Here is a 20786-nt window from a genome sequence, read left to right on the forward strand (position 1 = left end):
CACACTCACCTCTCTGCAGACTCCCTGTCCGCTCCCCGCCAGCCAGCGCTGTGCCTCTTGGGAGCGGGCTGTCCCCCCGCTGAGGGGCCCGCACCACCTCTCCGAGGCTGAGAGCTGGGCTTCCGCGCACACCCTCAGACCGCCATGCCTGCGGTTCCCGGTGAGGCCGTTCTCGCGGGCTGGCTGCGCGGTGTGGGTGGGTTGACTGGGAACCTGCCTTCCCAGGGACGACTGGGGGTCGGCCTGAAGCCGGTCGCAGACGCCCGGCCCTCGTCTCAGGGTCTCCGGGGCGAGTGTGGCAGTCGCCCCAGAGCTGCAGCCCGGTTTCGGGCCAGACCCCCCCAGAGTTGCGTAGAGACTGCCCTTCGCAGTTTGGGTCACAGGTTCCGGAAAGGACCGTAGAGTGGCTGTGACTTCAGGCCCCGTTGGCACAGAAGTGTGGTCTTCACAAGAGGCTCTCAGAGTTTTGTGCCCACGGAGACCCGGGGTGATTTCTGGAAGCCAGGCGGGGGGCCTGCACCTTCTCGGGGTCCCTCCCACCCGAAGTGAAGAGTCGCACGTGCACTGCTTCCAGACTCACTCGGGCTGACGCCCACAGACACTGGGCGTGCTAGGGTTAGAACTGGCTTCACAACTGGCTCCCACCCGAAGTGCTTCCCAGCTCACACCTCGGGGCAGTGGGCGGGATGGGGCCCAGACCAGCAGGGGGGAGTGTGGGCGGCACCCCGGGCTGACAGTGGGGAGCAGACCCCCTTCCTCTCGAGGACACGGTGAAGGCAGGGCCTGCACTTTGGCCAGAGAGTGTCAAACATTCAGTGTATGCATTTATTTAAAAATATAAATATGGAAAAATAAATAATCGAGTAGACTAGATCAAATGCCCCTGGGTTTCCAAACACTCAGAGCCTATGCCTTTCCCAAGAGACGGGGTCGGGTGAAGGGGTGATGGGCTCTGAACACTGAGGAGAAGCAGCCCAGACGTGGAGGGGTGCCGCCCTGGTGGCAGCTGTCCCGCCCAGCCCGTGTGCCGCCACGGGAGGGGGTGGTCTGGAGCCAGCGGGACCAGGAGGGTGGGAGGCGGTGTCCTGGCTGGGGGCTCCTCGGGCCTGGAATGTTGGCCACGCCCCCCTCCAGCCTGCAGTGGGGCTTTGGTGGCTCCCTGGACACTATGTGGCTTCAGCCTGGTGACCCACTGGGCCTCAGCTTGGTCCTAGCATGGGCCCCATGGTCACCCCACCGGCGTCACCTGGCAGCCTCCCTGGGGCCAGGCCAGCCCGCTCAGATGAGGAGGGGTTAGAGGATAGAGACCAGGACCCTGGACGCAGGTGCAGCTGCATGAGTGAGCACGGGGGGACGGGAGTGGTTGCAGGCAGGCCGGGGCCTGGGCCCGCTGCCGGCTTGAGCCTGCCCCAGGAGGGAAGCCGTGCAAGTCAGCAGCTGGCTCTGGCCCAGGGGTGAGGGCCTGCCCGTGCTGCGGTGCACGGCCGGGTCGGGGTCTTGCTGAGGAGGTAGGACAGCCTCTGGTGGTGGGTCATCAGCGTCCCTACAGGCAGAGCAGTCCCAGGGGACAGCCTCCCCGTCCTTTCTGGGGACACAGGCGGCAGCGGGGGACAGACGACCTCTGGGCAGACCCCTCAGGAGACGGTGCAGACAGCGCTGGAGTGCTGTGTCTTCAGGGCCTGCTGCCTCTGGATCTCTTTGGAGATCCGCCTTTTAATCCCGATCAAGTACAGTTCGCGGTCAAACTTGCCGGCAGCCAGCGGGATGCTGTGCAGGACGGAGCCGTCAGGGGGAGGGGCGCTAAGACCCTCGTCCCACAGGCTGCCCGGCCCACGCAGCCCCAAGCGGACGCTGTGAGCCAGGGGTCCAGCCAGCCCTGGTCCCGACCCTGTGGCCTGTCACTCCAGCGGCAGCCACCTCCGCCCAGGGCTGCGGGGACCCTGCTCCCTCCCATCCGGGCGTGTCTGGACCCGGGCAGTGTGGCCTGCACCACCGTCGAGGTGGCACCCCGCAGGAGGGGGCCTGACCCTGTCCTGGACCCCCGCCGCCGCCCGGCCCCGCGCCCCGGGAGTGGAGAGGCCAGGGTACTGACTTGTCTCTGCCCGGCCTCACTTTGACGCGGAACAGGCCGTACACGGGGCGGTGGTCGGAGGTCCTGACGCCGGGGCAGGAGGAGTACCGCAGCGGGCAGATGTCGTCCTTGTGGCGGCTGCGGTACACAACCCGGTCCTGCAGGGGACGCCCGGAGGCAGGGGCCCCGTGACGTCCAGGCTGCCTCGGGGTCTGACCTGCCCGCCCCTCGCCCCTCCCGCCAGCTGCACGAGCCCGCCCCCACCCCCCCCCACGCCCACTGCTGCGTGCAGGCGCTGGGAGGGGCGGGTCTTGTGGGGCCTTTCCCTGGGGGCCCTGAGGCCTCCTCCACCCCTGTGGGAGCCGCAGACTCAGCTGGGGTCAAACCTGCCCCCCGGCTCCCCACTGCCCCGTTCTTGTCCAGAGCCAGCACGGGCCTCCTGCAGCCTGGCTCGGGCCGCTGCCCTCGGCACAATGCCCGGAGGAGCGCATGCCTGCGGGACTGGCAGAGCAGCGTGCACGGTGAGCCGGGCCTCAGAGAGCAGGGGCCTGGGCACCCGGACTGCAGGACGGCCCTCAGGGGTGGGGGGTACTCAGGCAGCCGCAGGCTTGGCCCCGGGCGCCCCCCAGCCACTCCCGCCCGCCCGGCCGGGGGGCCGCGCTCACCGTGTAGGATGGGGTCCTCTGCTTGGACGAGGTGTCGTAGGAGTCCCTCCCCACGTCGAACTTGTACGAAGGCAGGAAGTGGATGTCTGGCTCCCGGAAGCCCTTGAAGATGGTCCCTGGGGCGGGCGCACGTCTGGGACCGCTGGCCGGCGTGGAGCTCCCGCCCCACCCTCCCCGGGGCCTCAGCCCCCATCACTGCCCCCACCCCCTCCCCGACCTCACCCTTCTTCATCTCCCGGGTGAGCTGGTCCAGCTGCAGCAGGGCGGGCACGCTGGCCCCCGGGTCCTGCTTCAGGAGGGCCTCCACCGCCGGGCGCCCGCCGCTCAGACGGAAGTTGAAGTCTCCGAACCAGAACACCCCGTCGAAGCGCGTGGTGACGTCGGCTGGGGCACGGCCAGGACGCACGTGAGCCCAGCCTCCCTGCGTGCCGCCCCTCAGCCACGGTCCCGCCACCCGGAGAGCCAGAGAGCGAGGCAGAGGCCGCACCCCCCCCCCTGCCCCAGGGGAAGCACGTGAGCACACCGACCCCCGGCCACCCCGCTCACCCACCGGAGTCGGAGCGGTAGGGGCAGGTGTCCGGCACGTTCTTGGGCAGGGCCAGGCCCTGGACGGTCCTGCTGTAGTCCAGCAGCCGCTCGCTGACCTTCCCCTCCCCGGCTGCCAGGACAGAGGGGTGGGGACCGCTCGAGGGGCAGCTCTCTCTCCGACCGAGGGCCAGAGACACCGGGGCGGTCGGTCCCGGTGGAGACCCCTCTCGCTGCAGCCGCCGGCTCTCACCGTGCGGGGCCTGCGGCGACCCGCCCACCGCGCCTCTCTCCAGAGCGGAGGGACTCCGCCCACCCTCGCCCCCGGGGTCTGGGCGCAGGCGACTCACAGGTGAAGTGGGACGTGATGAAGAGGAAGGAGGTGCCGAAGAAGGTGAAGCCCACGCCCAGGGCGCCCTTGGTCTTGATCTGGGACACGATGCGCGTGGTCACCGTGCAGCTCTCCACCTCTGCGCAGGGGAAGCACAGCTGAGGGCCCCGCCCCGCGGCCCGGGGGCGGGGTGGTGGGGGCCGGCGGGGAGAGGACAGGCGCGGGCGGCCGCCTACCCGAGCAGAACCAGACGAGGTCCCGGCGGAGGAGCACCGAGAGGTGCAGCGCCCCGTGGGCCGCCGAGTGCAGCATGACGTAGTGCGGGCCCAGCGTCTCCTGCAGGCGCGCCTCCCACTCCCGCCTGCGGAGAGTTCAGGGCCACCCTGGGGACGGGAGCCGGGCCTGCCGGCTCCTCGCCCCGGCACCCTGGGGGAGTTGCCAGGAGGGGCCTCCGTGGTCCAGCCTGGCACCCGAGTCTTGCAAGGAGAGGGGCAGACAGGAGCCACACGGGGGCCGCCGGGGCTGCTGGGCCGGAGACTCAGGGCCTCCCCGAGACACTGGCTCCCTGGGCCGGGACACCTGCAGGGACGCCACGGGCCCCAAAAGGCCGCAGTGGTGGGAGCCGGGTCCCGACCCCTGCTCAGCCTCTTGGGCGAGAGCTCCTGGCCCACCTGGCAGAGGCCCGGGAGGGGCCCTGGGCCAGCGCAGCTTCGGCTGCGTGAGGAGCGGCACCCCTCGCCAGGTGGCCCTGGACAAGGCCACAGGTGTGCGGCCAGAGGACAGGGAGCGGCAGCCCCGGTGATCTCTCAGACCAGCTGTCGCGCCCCAGAAGGAAAACCTCACTCACTTGGGGTTCCCCAAGTCACTGTTGTAGAAGGTGGTCTGTGTGAGCGGCCCAGGCCTGGCTGCAGGGCGTCTCGGCTCACGGCAGCGTCAGCCCCAAAGGCCCCCCGCCTCAGCAGCCCTGCTCACAGGGGCCAGGAGGGACCGACGGACTTGGGGGGCCGTGGGGTGAGGCGGGGGGAGGCCTACCTGTCGGAGCAGCCCTCCTGGACCCCGACGACGTACAGGTCCTGGGCGTAGTCGGCCTCCGGGGGCAGCAGGAGCTCGTCCAGGTTGGGAGGCAGCTCCTGCGGGGGGAAGCAGTGCCTGGCGAGGGGCCGGAGGGGCCCAGCACGGGGGGCTCCTGCTCCCCCAGGGACCCCGCAGCCCTCCCCCTCCCAACCTGGCATCACCAAGGCCGTGTCTGCGCCCCCACCCTCACCCGGCCCCAGCCTGGCCCCCGAGCCCGACCCGAAGTGTCCACCACCCCGGTCCCCGGGCCAGTGCGCAGCTGGGGCGCAGCGGGTCCCCCGGGGCCCGGGCCGCTGCGCCCCCTCCGGCACAACAGACATCACTTCCGTCTCCCTCAGGCGGCTGCTTCCTCAGGGCCTCCTGCCCCATCAGCCCGACCTCGCCCGAATGCCCCCCGAATGTCAGCCGGACACGGCCACAGGAAGGGGAGGTCCTCCCGTCCTCTCCTTGTCAAACACTCCAACCGTCTGACACGTGCAATGGCCTCGTGACCACACGGGTGGCCACAATCAGTCCCTCGCCCCGCAGGCACAGGACGAGGCCCTGGCAGGGGGCAGGAGGGCGGAGGCCAACCCCCAGGCTGAGGACAGACCTCGCCGAGGGAAAGGGGCCCCGGGGGGAGGCACGGGCTAACCGCACAGCGAGCCGGCGGGCTTCCCTGGAAACGGGCGTGCGGGCCGGCCCTCGGCTCTGGGTGGGCCGCCGCGGCGGTCAGGATGTGGAGCACCCCTCGCGCCCACCCGACCAGCAGAGACGTCCTGGGCGCCCCTAGCTCAGGCCGACCCCAGGCAGGTGCGGGGACGAGCGTGTGGGGCCCCCGCAGGCGGGAGGCGCACCTGGGATGCCCATGGGCTCGTCAGGAGGGGCCCCGAGTGACGATGAGTCAGTGCAGGGCCGTGTGTGTCTGTGTGTGTGTAGGGGGTGGGGGGGCCGGGGCAGCGTGGGGGCCCTGGAAACAACGGGCAGGAACCAAGGCCTCATCCCAGGAGCGGCAGGTGGCCCGCTCACCTTCTGGCCCTGCATGTTCCACGTCGCCACGAACAGGGCCACGCTCCGGTCCGGGAAGTACCGGGCCAGCTCCTCCGCCCCCATCAGGGCCCCGCTGGCCAGGAGACTCCCCTGCAGGTAGCTCCTGTGGAGAGGGGGGCACAGCCTGAACTCGGGGCCCAAGCAGATGGACTCAGGGAGGGCCCAGCTGCTGGACGGGCTCCTCGGGCCCCCGAAGGCAGGGCTGTGGCCCGAGGGGCTTCCAACAACCTGCCCGGCCCGGGTCGGGAGTGCAGGCCTGGTCACCGCGGCAGGAGCCAGGGCGGGGAGACGCAGGAGAGGGGAGGGCGGCACTGCAGCTGGGCGCCCAGGACAGTTGGCCCCGACCCCGAGTGCCCAGAAGAAGCCCCATTTCGGGAGGAAGTCGTTGGGCGGGGCGGGGGGAATGCAGTGGACTCAGAAGTCTCTGCACCCCCGGCCCCGTGGATTCGTGGCTCTGAGCCGGAAGCACGTGAGTCTGGGAGATGGGAGCAGCAGCAGCAGGGAAGACACGGGGCCGGCACCCAAGTTCTTTCCAAGCCACGAAAACGTCGCTGTGCTGAAGTGTCAAAGCCCCGTGAAGCCCGGGAACCACGCGTCTTTGGAGCTGCGAACCCCTCCCACCGTGAGCTTTGCCGGGCGCCCAGTGGGCACACCGGGTCCCAGGACCCCAGAGATGACGCCACGGGAGCCTGTGGGACGCAGAGCGTGGACCCTGGGGACCTCTCTCCGTGCGGCCGGGCCCTCGGTCCAGCAGCCTGCAGTCCGGCTGTCCTGGCCAAGCAGTGCAAGTGCCCGTGTCCGCGCGGCGCCATTCTGGCAGGAGAGGCCCCGGGGTCACTGACGGGGCCCGGGCGGCCTCCACCTTGATGCCCCAACACAGCCGGCTGAGAACACATCGTGGGGTCCTCGTGGAGCTTGCTTCTGAACCCTAAAACCGGGGCCACCGATGCCGCAGCACCCTCCCCGCCGCGGGGAGGCCCTACCTGTCCCGGACGTCCTTGGCCCGGATGGGCGCCAGGAGGCTGAAGGAGGACTTGGCGGGGCGCAGGGAGCCGTCGTCGCCGGCCAGGGGGCTGGCGGGCCGGCCGGGGCCCAGGCTGCTGTGGGCCCGGAACAGCCTGGTCTGCAGGCGGAGCTTGAAGTCAGCGTGGTCTGCGTCCACCTTGTTTGCTGTCCGCAGGGAGTTGGCAGCCACGTTCCAGTCCAGGGCGGGCAGCAGGTGGGAGGGGAGCCCGCTGGCCAACCTGGGGGTGCTCCCGGCCGAGGCCCCGTTCCGGTGCAGGGTGTCCAGGGAGGCACCGCCGTTCCCCCACGAGGAGGGGCTCCCGCCCACGCGGCCCACAGTCCCGCGGGACGTGGGGATCTCCTGCCAGGAGGTGCTCAGGCAGGGCGGGGAGCGACGGTGGGCGGGGGGCCCGGGGCCCTGGTCCTGCAAGGAGCCCCGGGAGGGGCTGGCCCCGTTCCGGGAGGCCAGGTCCTCCCGGCTGCCGCGCAGACGCCTGCTCCTCCACCCCTTCTCGTCCAGGGACAGCGCCCGCTCCAGCCTGGGCCTCGGCGGCGGCTTTGGGGTGAAGGGTTTTGCTGTAGCCTGAGGGTCTTCATTGCTGGTTTTTGCTGGAATGTTCAGAGGGACCACTGGGCTCTGCTCGGGCCCGGCACAGCTGTCCGTGGGCAGGGACCCCGGGCCGGGGACCGAGCCTTTGTCTGTGTTGGGAAGCTGCCCCGCGAGCATTCTTCCTTCCGGCTGCAGGCGCCCCTGGGCGGCGGGCTGCTGGGGAGCCGGCTCCGAGGGCCCCGGGGAGACTGACTTGGAGGGCATAGTCCAGGGCCCAGCACGCCCCGAAGACGGCCCCTCGGGGGCTGCCGGCGACGCCCAGGGTCAGGGATGCGTGGCCAGGTGCCCCCAGCAGCGGCGCCAGGGCCTGGAGAAGACCTGCGGGGGCGGGGCCAGCTGCTGCATGGCCGGAGGCCTCCAGTCCCGGAGCCCCCCAGGGCCTAAGGGAAAACTGCTATTACTCCCAGGAACTTAACGTCCTTGAAGGGCAGCGACGCTGCAGGGTGGCGGTGGACGTCCAGCAGGGACAAGCGTCCAGACATCCCTGCCTGCTGCCCCTCCTAGGGATGGGTGACGGCCCTGTCCCCCCAAGCCACCTTCCCGGTCAGGGCCGGCTCCTCACGGGGCCACTAGGTGCGGACCGAGCATTCACACCCCCAAGGTGAAGGCAAGCGGGGGGCAGCTCACAGGCGCAGCCTGGGGTGGGTGTCCCCCCCCACCCCCCTACCCCCCGCCCTCGGCCCCGGCTCCACCGTGCGCCACCAGCACTGCGGGCGCGCAGACCCTGCCCGGAGAGCCGAGCCCCGGCCCTGAGCGGGTCTGCGGCGCAGTGGCCGAGGCCCTGACGCAGGGCCTGCGATTCCGCAGCAGCGCCCGGGGCAACGACTGCGGCGGAGCTGGGGGTGGGACCAGACCCGCGCTCCGGGGTCACCGCGCGCAGACCTCACCCTCAGGTCATCTCGTGCCCGAGGGTCACCCCAAGCCCCAACTCCGCGCCCAGGGGTCACCGGCCACAGGCCCTGCCCAGGGTCACCCCGCGTCCCTACCTCTAGCCGCCGCCTGCTCCCTAGCCCCTGCAGGCCTCGGCAGCCGCCCCGACTACCGGCAGCCAGGGCGGCGGACAGGCGCCTGCAGTGACCTCTAGCGGCCGGAGGCCCAGCTGGAGGAGTGAGCACAGAGCGCCGGGGGCGGGGCCAGGTGCCCGGAGGCCACGCCCCTCTGCCGCCTCTTCCCCTTGGCAGAGGGGCGGGGCCCGCATCCGCCCCAACCCGCCCAGCCCCCCGCCCACCCCTCCTGCGCTGGGGTACCCAGCCCATCGCTGCACATTTGACCAGTCTGGCCCTCCCCCGCCAACGCAACCCTAACTGCCCCCGGTTCCACATGCGCACGGGGGCGGGGCGGGCTTCAGAGCAAACCTGCCCGCCCCCCCCCCCCCCCAGGGGAGCCCGGCTGCAGGCGGGTCCCGGCCGCACCTGCGGGGACCAGGTCCGCGCGGCTCCCTGGCTTCAGCGGGCGGAAGCAAACAACAGGAGTGCACTCCGAGCCCAAAATAGTTTTATTTATTTAACAATTTGCAGTGTAACAATCAGCATGTAGGAAAAATAACGGCTCCCACCTGCAGGAAGCGTCTTGAATCAAAAGTCACTAACAGAAAAGTGGGCCGGGGGCCCGAGGCCCCAGGAATCACACCGGCCGACGCAGGGGGGCCCCGAGGAGGCCGGCCCCTCCCCGCGGAGGAACGCGGCCGCCGGTCACCCGGGGGGTGTGCGGCCAGGCTGTGGCCTCTCCCGGGGATCCGGTGGGCCGCGAGGGAGGGCGGACCGGGCCGACGGCGCCCTCGCCGAACCCCGCACTGAGGTCAGAGATGCCAAGCAGAACCGAGAAGGCAGCTCCTAATGATTTCCATAAATACTTCCAGCTCTCCGCTCTTCAGAGCAAACGACAGCGTGAGTGGTTTTGAGGACAGTCGACAGAGCCTTAGAGCCCGGAGTCTGGTGAGGAGAGGGTCCGCCCCGCCCCCCCGGGGCTCCTGTGGCTGGGCGCCCACACCCTCACAGCGGGGGGCCCGTGTGGAAAAGTCCGGGGGCAGAAGTATCAGCTTCTAGAGCTTCTGGCAAGAAACCGTGTTCAGCCACTTCCTTCAGACGCGGCCAGCCCCGCGGTGTGTCGCCCAGGTGGGCGAGCATGTCGGCCACGGGGTGGGGGGGCTGGAGCCCCAGGCACAGGGGCGGCGGCGGCCCTGCGGCTGCTCCGACTGTGAGTGCAGCCCGGCCACGCCCCCAGAGGGTCTGAGTCCACGAGTGACGGTCGCGGCGTCAGCACCGGCGGACCGGTGGGGACCAGTCCCCCATGGAACACAGCTGTGCTCGGTGTCTCTTCCCTCTCTCGAGGACGGACCCAGCGAGTCCCCCGGCGGCAGGAGGCCCCTCGTGTGCCGCCCAGGCCATGGAAGCCTCGGGGCCGCTGGGACCTCTCCGCTGCGGAGGGACCCGCACTGAAGGGCGGCTGAGGTGACCCCCCGGAGACCACTCAGAGGGACACCCACAGGGCCCTGTGCCGGGCTCCCAGCGCGGGGCCGGGGCAGGCTGCACCGGCGCGGGGCAGGCGTCGGTGCGTCCTTCCTCCCGGTGTCCCGGAAGAGCCGGGACGGGCCTGGCAGGGGTTCGCGTCGGGCTGTGAGGGACGCCCGTCCCTGAGGGTCCCAGCCGGCCTCGCAGCAGAGTCCAGCCACGCTCGGTGCGCCACCCCGGGGACCAGGCGGCGTCTCCTCGACGCCCCCTTCGGGCGCGAGCCTCTGAGCCGAGGGCGCTCCCCCGCTCCGGGTCTCGGGTCTCGGACGGGCTGCAGGACGGGCTCTGGCGGCAGGGCTGGGTGCCACCGGTCGGAAGGCAGGTGCCAGGCAAGCGGTCCGAGCGTCCAAGGCTAATGCAGAACAGGGGCCGGTCTACCTCAACGCCGGGTACTTCCTCTGGCCGATCCTCCCCGACCTTGAACTTCCTGCGGCGGCAGAGGCCTGAAACGACAGAACAGCACGGACTCGCCCTCCCGCCCCGTGGGGGTGGCGCTCGGTGGGGGCCTGGGGAGCACGGCAGCGCACACCCTGACGTCAGACAGGCGTGTCCGCCCTGCCCCTTGCTGCAGCCTGCGGCCACTAGCCACCGGCCCAGCCAACACCGGACGCCGGCGCTGCCTTTGACAGAGGCGCAGCGGTGCGCTGGGGCTCCAAGCGGGCCGGTTCCAGGGGTGGAGCATCGGAGGACCCCGGGAGGCACCCGGGGAAGGACAGGGAACCCTCCTCACAAACCCTAAAGGAGCCGAGGGCTGAGAGGTTCTCGTAGAGACACGACATACGAGAAACAGGTGACGGGAGAAAAGGAAGCCGCCACTGAATCTCGAAGCGGAAATGCAGACGGGTGGCCAAGCGGTAACGGGACACCTCAGTCCTGGGAGGGGGAGGGGCGGGGAAGAGAGGCCAAGCAGCAGCCTGGCCTGCAGACCCCACCCCCAGCTCCCCCTGCAGACCCCCAGCCCCCCGCCGCAGCAGGGGCGGCAGGACGGGCTCTGAGTGAGGGGCCGGGGCGCCACGGGCAGCAAGGCGGGGTGAGCATCAGGGCAGCCCAGGTCAGGGGAGGCGGTCCACTCTGAGTGCCAAGACCCCCTGCAGACCCTGCTCCCACTCGACTCCCCTAACCCGGCAGCCGGTCTCCACCGTGGGGGCGGGGGTCCGGGAGGGAGAAGGGAGGAGCGGGAGCGCGCAGTCAGGAGCACTGCTGAGGGGAGGGGAGGGGAGGAAGGGCAGGCAGGCACGGCTGCGGCAGAGCCTGGGGCAGGGGCACGGCTGGGGGACAGGACTCTCCCTGCCCCCCCCCCCCGAGACGGCGTGCTCGCACCTGTGCAAACTGCGTGGGGTTGTAGAAGGGCACAGAGGCCCCGGGGGCGCCTGCGGCCGGGGGCTGGTCACCGGGAGCCTGGAAACCAGAGAGCTCAGCTCAGCAAGAGGGTGCCGCACACTCTCGAACACGCACCACGACGGAGTGAGGACTCGTGGCTCTTTCAGGAAAGCCACAGAAGCACACGGAAGAGACCCACTGCCACACCGGACGGACCACGCGGTGGTTCGCAGAGAAGCAGCCAAAGCCGAGGGCCAGGCAGCGCGCACGCTCCAGCAACCAGGGCGGGCCCAGCCCGCCAGTGTCGGGGCAGCGGTCAGCGGGTGCGCCCGGTCCCTTCGGACCTGAAGCGTCCGTCCCCGGGGCTCAGGGTTCGATGTGCAGAGAGGGCCGCACCAAGGCTCTGGCCGAGCGCGGGGGAGGCCAGGCCGGCCGGGCCGCCAGGAACCCCCCCTGCGCGGGGCCAGGGAGAGGAACCCCGCCGAGCAGCGGCGGCCGCCCCAGCCCTGCGCGCAGGGAGAGCCGCCAGCCTCGGGTACCTGGTTGAGATGCTGGCTCACTTCCCGCGACAGGGAACTCATTGAGCTACAGCGCGAAAGCTACAAGACAGCGAGAACACGACACACAGTCAGCGTGCAGGCCGCGCCCCGCCCCGTCCACGGAGCCGACAAGCCAGCAGGACGCCCCCGGGGAGAGCCAGGCAGAGCCCAAAGTCCCCACGTCGCGGTGCCTGGGGCTCGGGGCGGGGGGTGTCCAGGCCTCGGCTGGAGCCGCTGGACCTCAGGACCCCGAGGAACACGGGCCACCGCAGGCCAGGCCGCGGGGCCCGAGTGTGAGCCCAGACCCCGCGAGGGTGCCCGGTCCCACACGGCTCCGCTCAAGCACGGGCGGCCGTGCTCTCGGGAGCAGAGCAGCGTCTTCAAGCCGAGAGAGCGTGTGCGCTGCCTCTCCTTCCCGTGACCGTTCACTTCTACGGGAGAGGCCGCGGCACAGGACGGCGAGGACGAGCGTCCACAGCCTGCACTTCGGGCGGAGACCGCGCGGCGCCCCTTACCTCGCCCCCCTGGGGGCCGTCCGCGGGGCAGGGGCCCAGGTCCGGCGCAGGGAGCGAGGCTGCCGAGCTGACCGCCTGCCGGGAGACACGGGCGCGTCACCCTCCCGTCCCACCACGCGCCCCCAGTGGCCTGGGACCCGGTGTCCGCTCTGCCCCATTCCTCAGAGCAGGACACTGAGGCCCGGGTCGGTGACGTCCCCACACTTCACGGAGGGGGTTAACGGGGAACCGGGGTCGACCCCTGTGGATCCGGCTCCGGACCCCACACCACACCCGTCCCACGTCACGTGTGCGTTAGACACGGGACCACCTCCGTGTGCTGCCCCGATCTCCATCAGACCGTCAGGACACGCCACACCACGCGTGGGGCTGGACTGCGTCTCCTCCTCCCGGGACACGAGGGAAATAGGTCACACAGGGTCGGGGCCCACGGTCTCGGCCTGGGAGGAGGGTGCCCCTTCCTGCCCCGCTGCGCCCGCTCACCTTGGGCTCCGAAGAAGGCTCCGGATGGGCTGGACCCCCAGCCGGGGCGTGCCCCTCCCTGCCAGCCCCCTCTGCGGGCGGGGCTCCCTCTGCGTCTGTGGAGGAGACAGTTGCGGGGGGCAGTCACACCCGAGGCCCAAGCCCGCCTGCTCTCCCGGAGGATGAGGGGCAAGGCCTCTGGGGCCGGGGCCGCCACCCCTCAGGGAGGAGCTGGGCCGTGACTCGGAGGAAGGGTCCGGGGTCCGCCCACCTGGGTTTGGTCCGAACAAGGATGCCGGCAGCGGGAGCGGGGCCAGCGGGGCGAAGAGGTCCGCAGGGGCCGGGGCCGGGTCGGCGCGCTGGGGCCCGCCTGGGTTCAGGACGTCCACGTAGCGCGCCCGCGTGCCGCCTGCGGCGGGGGAGGCGGCAGGTCAGGTGGGCACGCTGAATGACCCTGCCTCCGCGCGGCCCCTCCGCACCTCGGCCGAGGAGGAGCGGCAGGGACCCTCCGCAGGCCCACCAGACAGCCGGCTGGGAGGGCGAGGCCCCCCCCACAGAGGGCTCCCCACCCCTCGCTAAGAGCGGCTGGTCGGGACCCACCCAGGGGTCCTCACCACTCACTGGGCCCCTCTGTGCCTGAGCACGGCCACCCACCGCACACGGAACTCGGGGGGCCGGGAGGACACGTGGGCTCCCCGAGCCAGCTCTCGTGGCTGGGGTGTTACCTGCTTTCCTGGAGAACATGTTCACGGATGCTCGGGGTGGCCCTCCAGGCCCAGGGGCGGCGGCCTGCGGAGCCTTGGGGAGCGACACTGGAGGCGGGGGCGGAGCTTTCTTCTGCAGAGGGACGGGGGCTCCAGGGATCTGCCTCCGGACCCGGAAGCCCGGGACGCACCACGGACAGGAGCCTGGGCCCCTCCCAGGCCCCCCCCCCCCCGCACCCCCACGCACCTCCTCCTCTGGCTCGCTGGTGTCCACCCACCGGTTCTTCTCGTGGTCCCAGACGATCTGCCGCCGCAGGAGGGGCAAGGCACAGGGTCAGCGGGAAGGGCGGGCAGCCCCGGGGGCTGAAGACTGGTGACTCATCAGGGCGTGGGAAGGCGTGTCCTGGGGTCGCTATGACGCCGACCCCACGCCCACAACCGCCCACGGACACGCCAGAACGCCCAACGCGTCCTGGAGGGCCGAGCGCCAACGCTCACCGTCTTGTGTGTGTCCGCCGGCAGAAACGCTTCTGGCTTCTTCTTCCGGATTAGCCAGGAGAACCAGGACTCGCTGCCCTAAACGAGAACCAGGACACGCCCCGGAGGACGTCGTGCTGAGTGACACGGCACAGGGGGCTCCGGTGAGGTCCGGCTCACACGCGGTCCCTGCGGGGGGCGGGGGGGGCGGCGGACCCACAGGGACAGGGAGCCCACGGTGGGCCGGGGCTGGGGTGGGAGTGGGGCCTCCACGGGGACCGGGCGTCCGAGTGGGGAGAGGGACCGTCCTGGAGAGGGCGGCGGCGGCTACACAGCAGTGGGACTGTCCCTGCTGCCGCCGGGCTGTGGTAGACACAATGTCACCTTGTGCACTTGACCACAACAGGAACAAGTCGCAACGAGCCTGTGTCTCCTGGAGCTGTTCACGTCTGAATGACGGTGTGTGAGCAGCCCCCACACCCTCCCCCCGAGGCGTGTCGGGGGGGGGGAAGTCCGTGTGGGACCCTCTGAGCACAGTCCCTTTCTGCTCCCACGCGGGGGGTGGGGGGACTGACCCGCTGGGCAGTGTCTTTCTCGTCAACACCGTGCTTCGCTCACAGAAACAGGGCAGCAGCGGCCGCCCATGCTCGCCAGGCCCCCGAGCCCCCATCCTGAACTCCTGAACGTGGGCAGCTCCCTGCCGACACCGGCCGCTGCAGGGGAGCCCGGCAGACGGCCCCGCCGAGGCCGAGACCTACGCTCCTCGCGGACGGCGGCGGCGCTGGGGAAGGACGGCACGGCACGGAATGGGGGCGACGCGCCCCGCCCGCCCCGCAGGAGACGCCCCGGAGCCCAGGGAGGCTCCGCCTGCCAGCAGGAGGCCGACGCCAGGCCGGGGGCGCCCGCCGGGCACACGGGGCCAGGCCCGGACAGCCGGGGCGGCTGCGGGAGAGGCCGGGAAGGCCGCCTGCACCCGGCCCAGCAGCGCCTCCCGACACTGGACACGGCGCCCGGGCCAGGGCCTGGGCGCACCCCCGGAGAGCCGGGCCGACGCAGGCCGGCCCCAGCGCCCCCGTCGGGAGGAAGGGCGACGCGCCATGGGCGCCCGGAAGGCGGGGGTCGCTGCCCGAAGCTGAGGGACGGGCCCCTCCGTGTGGCGCGCAGCGGCGGCCGCCACTCGTCCGGGCGGCAGAGGTCAGAGGGGAGGTCACCCCCGGGGGAGGGTGCCGACAGGCCACGGACACACAGGATCCCCCCCCCCGGCCCGGGGGCTGGAGCCGCCCTGGCTCTGGTCGGGGCCGCGTCTCACGGGGGCGCGGACAGGCCGTGCACCAGGCTGCGGGCCCTGCACACGCTCCCCTGGGCGCCCGCCTGCCCCGGCGCGCTCGGCCTCACGGGGGAGGAGAACCCGCATCCCCGCCCCCCGCCGGCCCCGCCCAGCCGGGGGTGAGCCCTGCGGTACCTTCTTGGGCTCCTTGGCCTCCTTTCTGGCCGCTTGTCCCGGGCTCTTCGCTGCTTCGGGAGCGGGCGCCAGGGACGGGGGCTGCAGGGCCCCCCACGCTGGGGCGGCCTCCGAGTCCGGCAGCGTCCTCGAGGAGCTCTGGGCACGGCAGCGGGGGGGGCAGGCTCAGCTGGGTGCCTCCGGGGAGCCCCAGACCAGCCCCCAGGCCAGCAGGGACAGCGAGGGAAGGGACCCAGGCGGGAAGGCCGAGGGCAGCCCCGGCCCGCAGACCCAGTGGGCAGAGGGCAGCCGGCAGCCGGCGCCCGGCAGCGGCCTCACCAGCAGGCGCTGCGGGGGTCGGGGGTCGGGGCGCGGGCTCTGCGCCCGGAGAGCAGGAAGCGGGGGTGGGGCGGGCGTGTCACAGGTGAAAGCACGCGCCCCTGGGGTGACGGTCGGTCGGCACCACTGAGCTCTCGCGCCCACGCGCCCCAGGACGGAGCGTCTCAGCGGCAGGACGAGCAGCGAGGCTCCAGCCCCAGCGGTCGCCTGCTGACGGGCGTCTGCACGCCAGGCTTCCGCAGCCGCAAAGGAGGCCCCGGGGAGCGGCCTGTGAGCAAGCGTCCGTCCCCCCCACTCGGGGGTCGGCCAGCCCGTCTGACAAAGTGAGTCTCAGCCTCCAGCGGGCCAGTGGGCCCCGGGGCCCATTGCAGGGCAGGCGCCGGGGCCGCCCTCCCTCGGACAGGGGCGGCTGACAGGGCGGCGCCACGGGACGGGCGCTCCCTCTCCTCCAAGTAACGCCTGGAGCGCCGTCGCTCGACTCCGTGCCCCGCCTGCCCTCGCTGAGCCCTCGCATTCCGAGGCTGCGGCTCTTCCGGAAGTGGCCCCGCGTGCACTGTCCGCCCACCGGCAACCACGGAACAGGGAGCCTGGGGCCCCACCCCCCGAGAAAGGTGCCAGCTACCACATCAAACGTGCTGCCGAAGTCCTCTTCTCTCCGCTCTGCCAGCGGGTCTCCCCCCCGGGGGTCTGGCAGCACCGTTCCTGTGGACGGGAGACGGGCCTGTGACCCGGGGCCACCGGGACTCCGAGAGCCACGGTCCCAGAGCTGCGCGTTGTGGGGACCCAGGCTGGGCGCCCCCAAACTCAGGCCCCGCCTGGCACGGCCCACACCGACCGAGGCTGGAAGGCCCAGCCCGGGGCAGGCGCACGGGCACGGGAGGAGGGCGACAGCCGGGGCCCACCTTGGGCCAGCGTGTCACGCCCCAGACCACCACACTCCACGTCCGAAGGGAAGGAACTAGCAGTGACCCTCAGAGGACCCGTTTGTCTAAGCCAAATAGATCTGAGGTTTTGGTATCTACTTGGTATCTACTGAGCAACGTAACTTATTTCAAGTTCAAGTGACTTCCGTCTCCCCCACCAGCCAGCTCTGGGGACAGGAGAGCCAGCTCCACCCTGGGCCCCAGGCAGGCGCACCTGGGTCCGGGGGCCTGGCCTCCCGCAGGGGGCGCTCGCTGTCCTGGAGGGATGATGGCGCGCTGGGCGGCAGGCCAGGCCCCGGGGGCTCGGCAAAGCCAAGCGCAGAGCCTGGGAGCCCGTAGCCGGGCCCCGGCTCGGCAGGGCCCAGGGGCGGCACCGGGAACATCGGCACCCTGGCCGGGAAGGCGGGCTGGCCGTCGTGGAGCGTCGGCAGAGCTGCACGGGGACGGGGGGAGGAGAGAGTCCGACTGGCACCTGCGGCGGCTCGCTGGTGGCGGCCCCACGGCACGCTTCCTGCTGGGCGGCGGGGGAAGCGGCCGCCGGAGCAGAAGGGCCGAGCACGCGGGGGCAGGGCGCCCGAGAGACGGGCGCGTGGACCCCACTCCACACGCAGGCTCACCTGAGGGCAGCAGCCACACGCCCTGGCCGGGGTGCTCGGCGCTGGGCATGGGTGGCGCCAGCAGCGGGTTCTCGGTGCCCAGATCCGAGGGCCGCTCCAGCCCCTGGCCGTCACGCTGCCCCCCCTCGGAGCTCGGTGTGCTGGGGCAGGGCCGGGGGAAGGCCGCGTCCTGGCTCCACGGCGCAGCGCCCTCCTGGGGGAGAGACACCTCAGGCCTCGCGGACCCCCGGGCAGGGGCCGGGCTCTGACGGACACGCACACCCCCAACACCATCCCGTCCCCACCTCCCACTGCGGGCGAGGGCCACTCGTCCCCCCCGGCCCCATGGCCGGGAGCCGCCGCGCACCTCGACCTGCTTCTGCACCCGCTGCAGCTGGGCCAGCCAGGCAGGCTCCGCGAAGGACTCCTCCTCCGGCCTCTCCTTCAGCTGCGGGTCGAAGAGCCGCAGCCGGGAAGCAACCTGCAGACGCACAGGAGACAGAGCCCCACTGGCACCGGCGTCTTCGAAACCCACGCCGATCGGGAGACGAGGCCCCTCAGGGTTCCGGCCGCGTCCCTCTCTGGGTGTGCTGCGTGACACACCTCACACACGCACACGCACACACAGCGCTGCTGCGGGAACGGGGCCGGCCGGGGCTGCCCGCCGACGGGTGCTAACCTCCACGGGAGGCCAGCAGCGCCCCCACCGCCTGACCACGCAGACCGGCCCGAGCGCTGAGAGGGCCCGGACACGCACACACTTGGCCTCGGGGGTGGGGAGGGGCAGGGGCAGGTCCAGGTGAGTGAGCTTGGCCTAGTGTTACGGACACGGCGGTCTGAAACCACCCCCCGACAAAAACCCTCGCTGGGTGTCGCGCGAGCATGTTTTACACAGCGACCCTCCCGGGGGAGGGTAAACGGCCATGAGGTCCCTCTGGCACTGCGGGGGCACTGTCCGCCGTCCCATGCACGGCTCACGCAGCCCGGAGGCCACTCGAGCCGTCCCACCTCTCCGGAGCCGGCACGAGGCCCACCGCGGGCCGCCGGGACCCGGAGGCTCCCACGGGTGCCGCCGGACCAAGCCGCCTCGACACAGGCTGAGTGAGGAAGCCCTGCTCCCCTCGCGGCTCGCCCCACCCCCCTCGGCCCCTGCTGCGCTCCTGCACTGGGCGTACGGCAGGAGGTCCCCACGCTGACACACCTGGCGCCGGACTGCTGCCCGGGGACATCTCCGTGTGGAACCCGCCCCTGAGCTCAGTCCCGCCTCCTGCCCCGCCCAGGGCACCCCACCGTCAGCCTCGCGTGGGGGCAGCACCTCAACCAGCCGGCCGATGAGCACGGGGGAGTGGCTCTGGGGTCGCAACAGGACGCTCCTGGCGATGGCCTCGCAGTAGTGGAAGGCCTGGGTGGCCAGCCCCAGGTCCGCCAGGCGGCACGAGTAGATGAACTTGAACACCTGGAACACACACACACACACAGAGCTCGGCCACCCCCTCGTCCTCCCCAGCTTCCCAGTCGCCCCCCAGGCTGACGGGCTCCAGGTGCTCCACGAGTCTCGTGTGCCCCTGGTCCCCACAGCCACGCTGGTCCCCACCCCCCGGACGTCTCACACCCAAGGGGACAACGCAGGCCCTGAGCAGCTCAGTTCCTCTCGACGCCCGCCCGAGTGCCCCCAGGGCCCCGGCCACAGAGGCCCCGGCCCAGCCCGCACCCACCGTCTGCCAGCTCTGGGGGACCCGTGTTTCCACGTGCACGCACACACGCTCGCACACACTGACCACATTCACACACACACACTCGTGCTCACTCCCACTTGCGTGCTCACTCGCACACTTGCGCGCGCGCACACACACACACACACACTTGCTTGCGCATACCCTCACACGCTCCCAGGCCAGAAAATACACCCCCATCACACCAAAAATGGCCCCAAAAAACAAAATACAGTTTTCAATAGAATGTTAAGACCCAAAACACAAACAAACCCTCAGTTTAGCAGGGTCACCCTCGAACAGTACAGCTCCAACACCTCCCCCACGGGACCCCCGCCGCCCGGCACCGGCACAGACGGGCCCGCAGCCCGCACTCACCTGGAAGGTGGGCATGGGGTCGCACTGGGCGCCCAGCGACTGGGCGTACTCGTAGGCCTCCGTCCGCTGGATGGCTTCGTTGGTCGCAAACTTTGAAAACGGTAAACTGTCGAGAAAAGGGGTTTCCTGGACCTTTGACCGCGCTGGCAGGGGCGCGCCTCCCCACAGGGCACGGCCGCGCAGCCGCGCTCCGGCTCTGGGCCGGCCGGCGGCGGGCGTGTTTCTCCCCACGGGAAGCCCGCGGCCGCACGCGGCCTCACCTGTGGTTCGACCCGATCAGGACGAGCTTTGCGGCCTTCCTCGTGTACACGCCGAACCCGACCTGGGCCATGAGGTAGCAGAAGTGCGCGGCGTCCAGGAGGCCCCTCGAGGCTGGGGACACAAGGCGGCCACGTCTCACCCGGGCCTCCCAGGGCCCGAGGCCGGGCGCCGAGGGCGGAGAGGGGCCCGGCCCTGCCGGCACCCGACCCACCTAGCGTGTCGCCCATCGTGGCCATCGTCCTCGACTCCACCTCCACGTTGTGGCTCAGGTTGGACAGGACCATCGCCAGGTGTGGCCGCCAGTCCCCCCACTTCTCGTCTCCGCAGCACTGAGGTCACGAGAAAGGCAGGCAGAGCAAACCCTCAGCCCGGGGAGGACGTGCCCTGAGCTCGCGGCGGCCAGGCTCAGGCTCAGGGAGGGTCCCGGGACGAGGGCAGGACAGAAACGTCGGTCCCGTCCCAGGACAAGACCTTCCCGGCAGCCCGTGCCGACAGAGGCGGGACCGCGGGGGTGCCGGGGTGAGCCCACTGACCGTGGACGCCGCGGGCATCCGCCCGGACATCAGCTGGTAGACGGTCTGCAGGGGGTCGTTGATGGGGAGACTGTTGGCGAACCTGGGGAGACACAAGGAGAGACAGCCCAGCTCGGCCGGGCGTGACGACAAGACGGGACGCAGGGCCGGTCTCGCCTCAGCCCCTTCCTGACGAGCCCTGAGGCCTAACACGGCAGCGCCCACAGCCCAGGGTCGGAGTGGGCCTCTCTGTGGAGGAGGGGGCCTCCAGAGCTCACTGGGGGGGCCAGGGCCCACCCCGTGCGGTGAGCACACGGGCGCCCGCATCCTGCGGCAGCACCGCAGCGAGGCCCCCGTGTCCTGGGGTGAGAGCCGGATGCCCATGTGCTTCGAGGAGCAGCCGAGGTGCTGCCGCTGGGCCCGCTCACCACCAGCCCCCCGAGACGCCTCACCTGGTCATGACGCGGGCGTGGGTCCGGCTGTCCATCTTACTGGCGAGTAACAGAGCATGACCCCATAAGCCGTTCTTCATCGCAGACTCCAAAGCGTCCTGCAAAGCAGCGCAGTGGGGAGCCGAGCCGGCACAGGGGTCCCGCGGCCTGACTCAGTGCTGGCAGCACGGTGTGTGCCGCCCGCACCCCCGGGGAGGAGAGAGGACGAGCGAGTGGAGGCGCCTGGGCCTGGGCGCCCCCCCGCCCTGCACCCCCATGCACGGCTCCCGAGTCAGGGAGGAGCACGCTGCCCCACAGTCCCCGCCCAGGTCGCTGCGCGCTCACTGCCCGTCGGC

The 20786-nt window shown here is 71.5% G+C and overlaps 2 protein-coding genes across 8 annotated transcripts in view; both read right to left on the reverse strand.

Annotated features, from left to right (window-relative positions):
* Positions 1–811: 811 nt before the first annotated feature.
* INPP5E (inositol polyphosphate-5-phosphatase E) lies at positions 812–8407 on the reverse strand. Of its 2 annotated transcripts, XM_045845873.1 has the most exons (12): positions 8297–8407; positions 6679–7690; positions 6217–6579; positions 5675–5798; positions 4625–4722; positions 3829–3953; positions 3612–3731; positions 3287–3394; positions 2959–3120; positions 2737–2852; positions 2093–2229; positions 812–1767 (listed from the first exon to the last, which is right to left on the reverse strand). In XM_045845873.1, the coding sequence occupies exons 2-12, from the start codon at positions 7512–7514 to the stop codon at positions 1635–1637; spliced, it is 2322 nt and encodes a 773-aa protein (XP_045701829.1). In that variant the 5' UTR covers positions 7515–7690; positions 8297–8407; the 3' UTR covers positions 812–1634. The 2 variants fall into 2 exon arrangements, with proteins under 2 accessions (XP_045701829.1, XP_045701830.1); XM_045845874.1 differs by lacking the exon at positions 6217–6579.
* Positions 8408–8787: 380 nt separating this feature from the next.
* Positions 8788–20786, reverse strand: part of SEC16A (SEC16 homolog A, endoplasmic reticulum export factor) — a 29417-nt gene continuing 17418 nt past the window's right edge. For 5 of the 6 annotated variants that reach the window (XM_045845866.1, XM_045845867.1, XM_045845871.1 and 2 more), the window contains 20 exons: positions 20452–20549; positions 20021–20102; positions 19699–19816; positions 19487–19598; positions 19227–19332; positions 18452–18592; positions 17504–17617; positions 17158–17350; positions 16755–16973; positions 16240–16319; positions 15300–15437; positions 13859–13936; positions 13608–13664; positions 13382–13493; positions 12928–13065; positions 12678–12772; positions 12195–12269; positions 11680–11739; positions 11141–11218; positions 8788–10263 (listed from right to left, as the gene is read on the reverse strand). In XM_045845866.1, the coding sequence (XP_045701822.1) occupies positions 10195–10263; positions 11141–11218; positions 11680–11739; positions 12195–12269; positions 12678–12772; positions 12928–13065; positions 13382–13493; positions 13608–13664; positions 13859–13936; positions 15300–15437; positions 16240–16319; positions 16755–16973; positions 17158–17350; positions 17504–17617; positions 18452–18592; positions 19227–19332; positions 19487–19598; positions 19699–19816; positions 20021–20102; positions 20452–20549 (2163 nt within the window). In that variant the 3' untranslated portion in view covers positions 8788–10194. The remainder of the gene's footprint in view (positions 10264–11140; positions 11219–11679; positions 11740–12194; positions 12270–12677; positions 12773–12927; positions 13066–13381; positions 13494–13607; positions 13665–13858; positions 13937–15299; positions 15438–16239; positions 16320–16754; positions 16974–17157; positions 17351–17503; positions 17618–18451; positions 18593–19226; positions 19333–19486; positions 19599–19698; positions 19817–20020; positions 20103–20451; positions 20550–20786) is intronic. The other variant, XM_045845869.1, reaches the window with a different exon arrangement.

This window comes from Phyllostomus hastatus, unplaced genomic scaffold (assembly GCF_019186645.2).
Source record: "Phyllostomus hastatus isolate PE091 unplaced genomic scaffold, TTU_PhHast_1.1 phas_contig_495, whole genome shotgun sequence".
Lineage (NCBI taxonomy): Eukaryota > Metazoa > Chordata > Mammalia > Chiroptera > Phyllostomidae > Phyllostomus > Phyllostomus hastatus.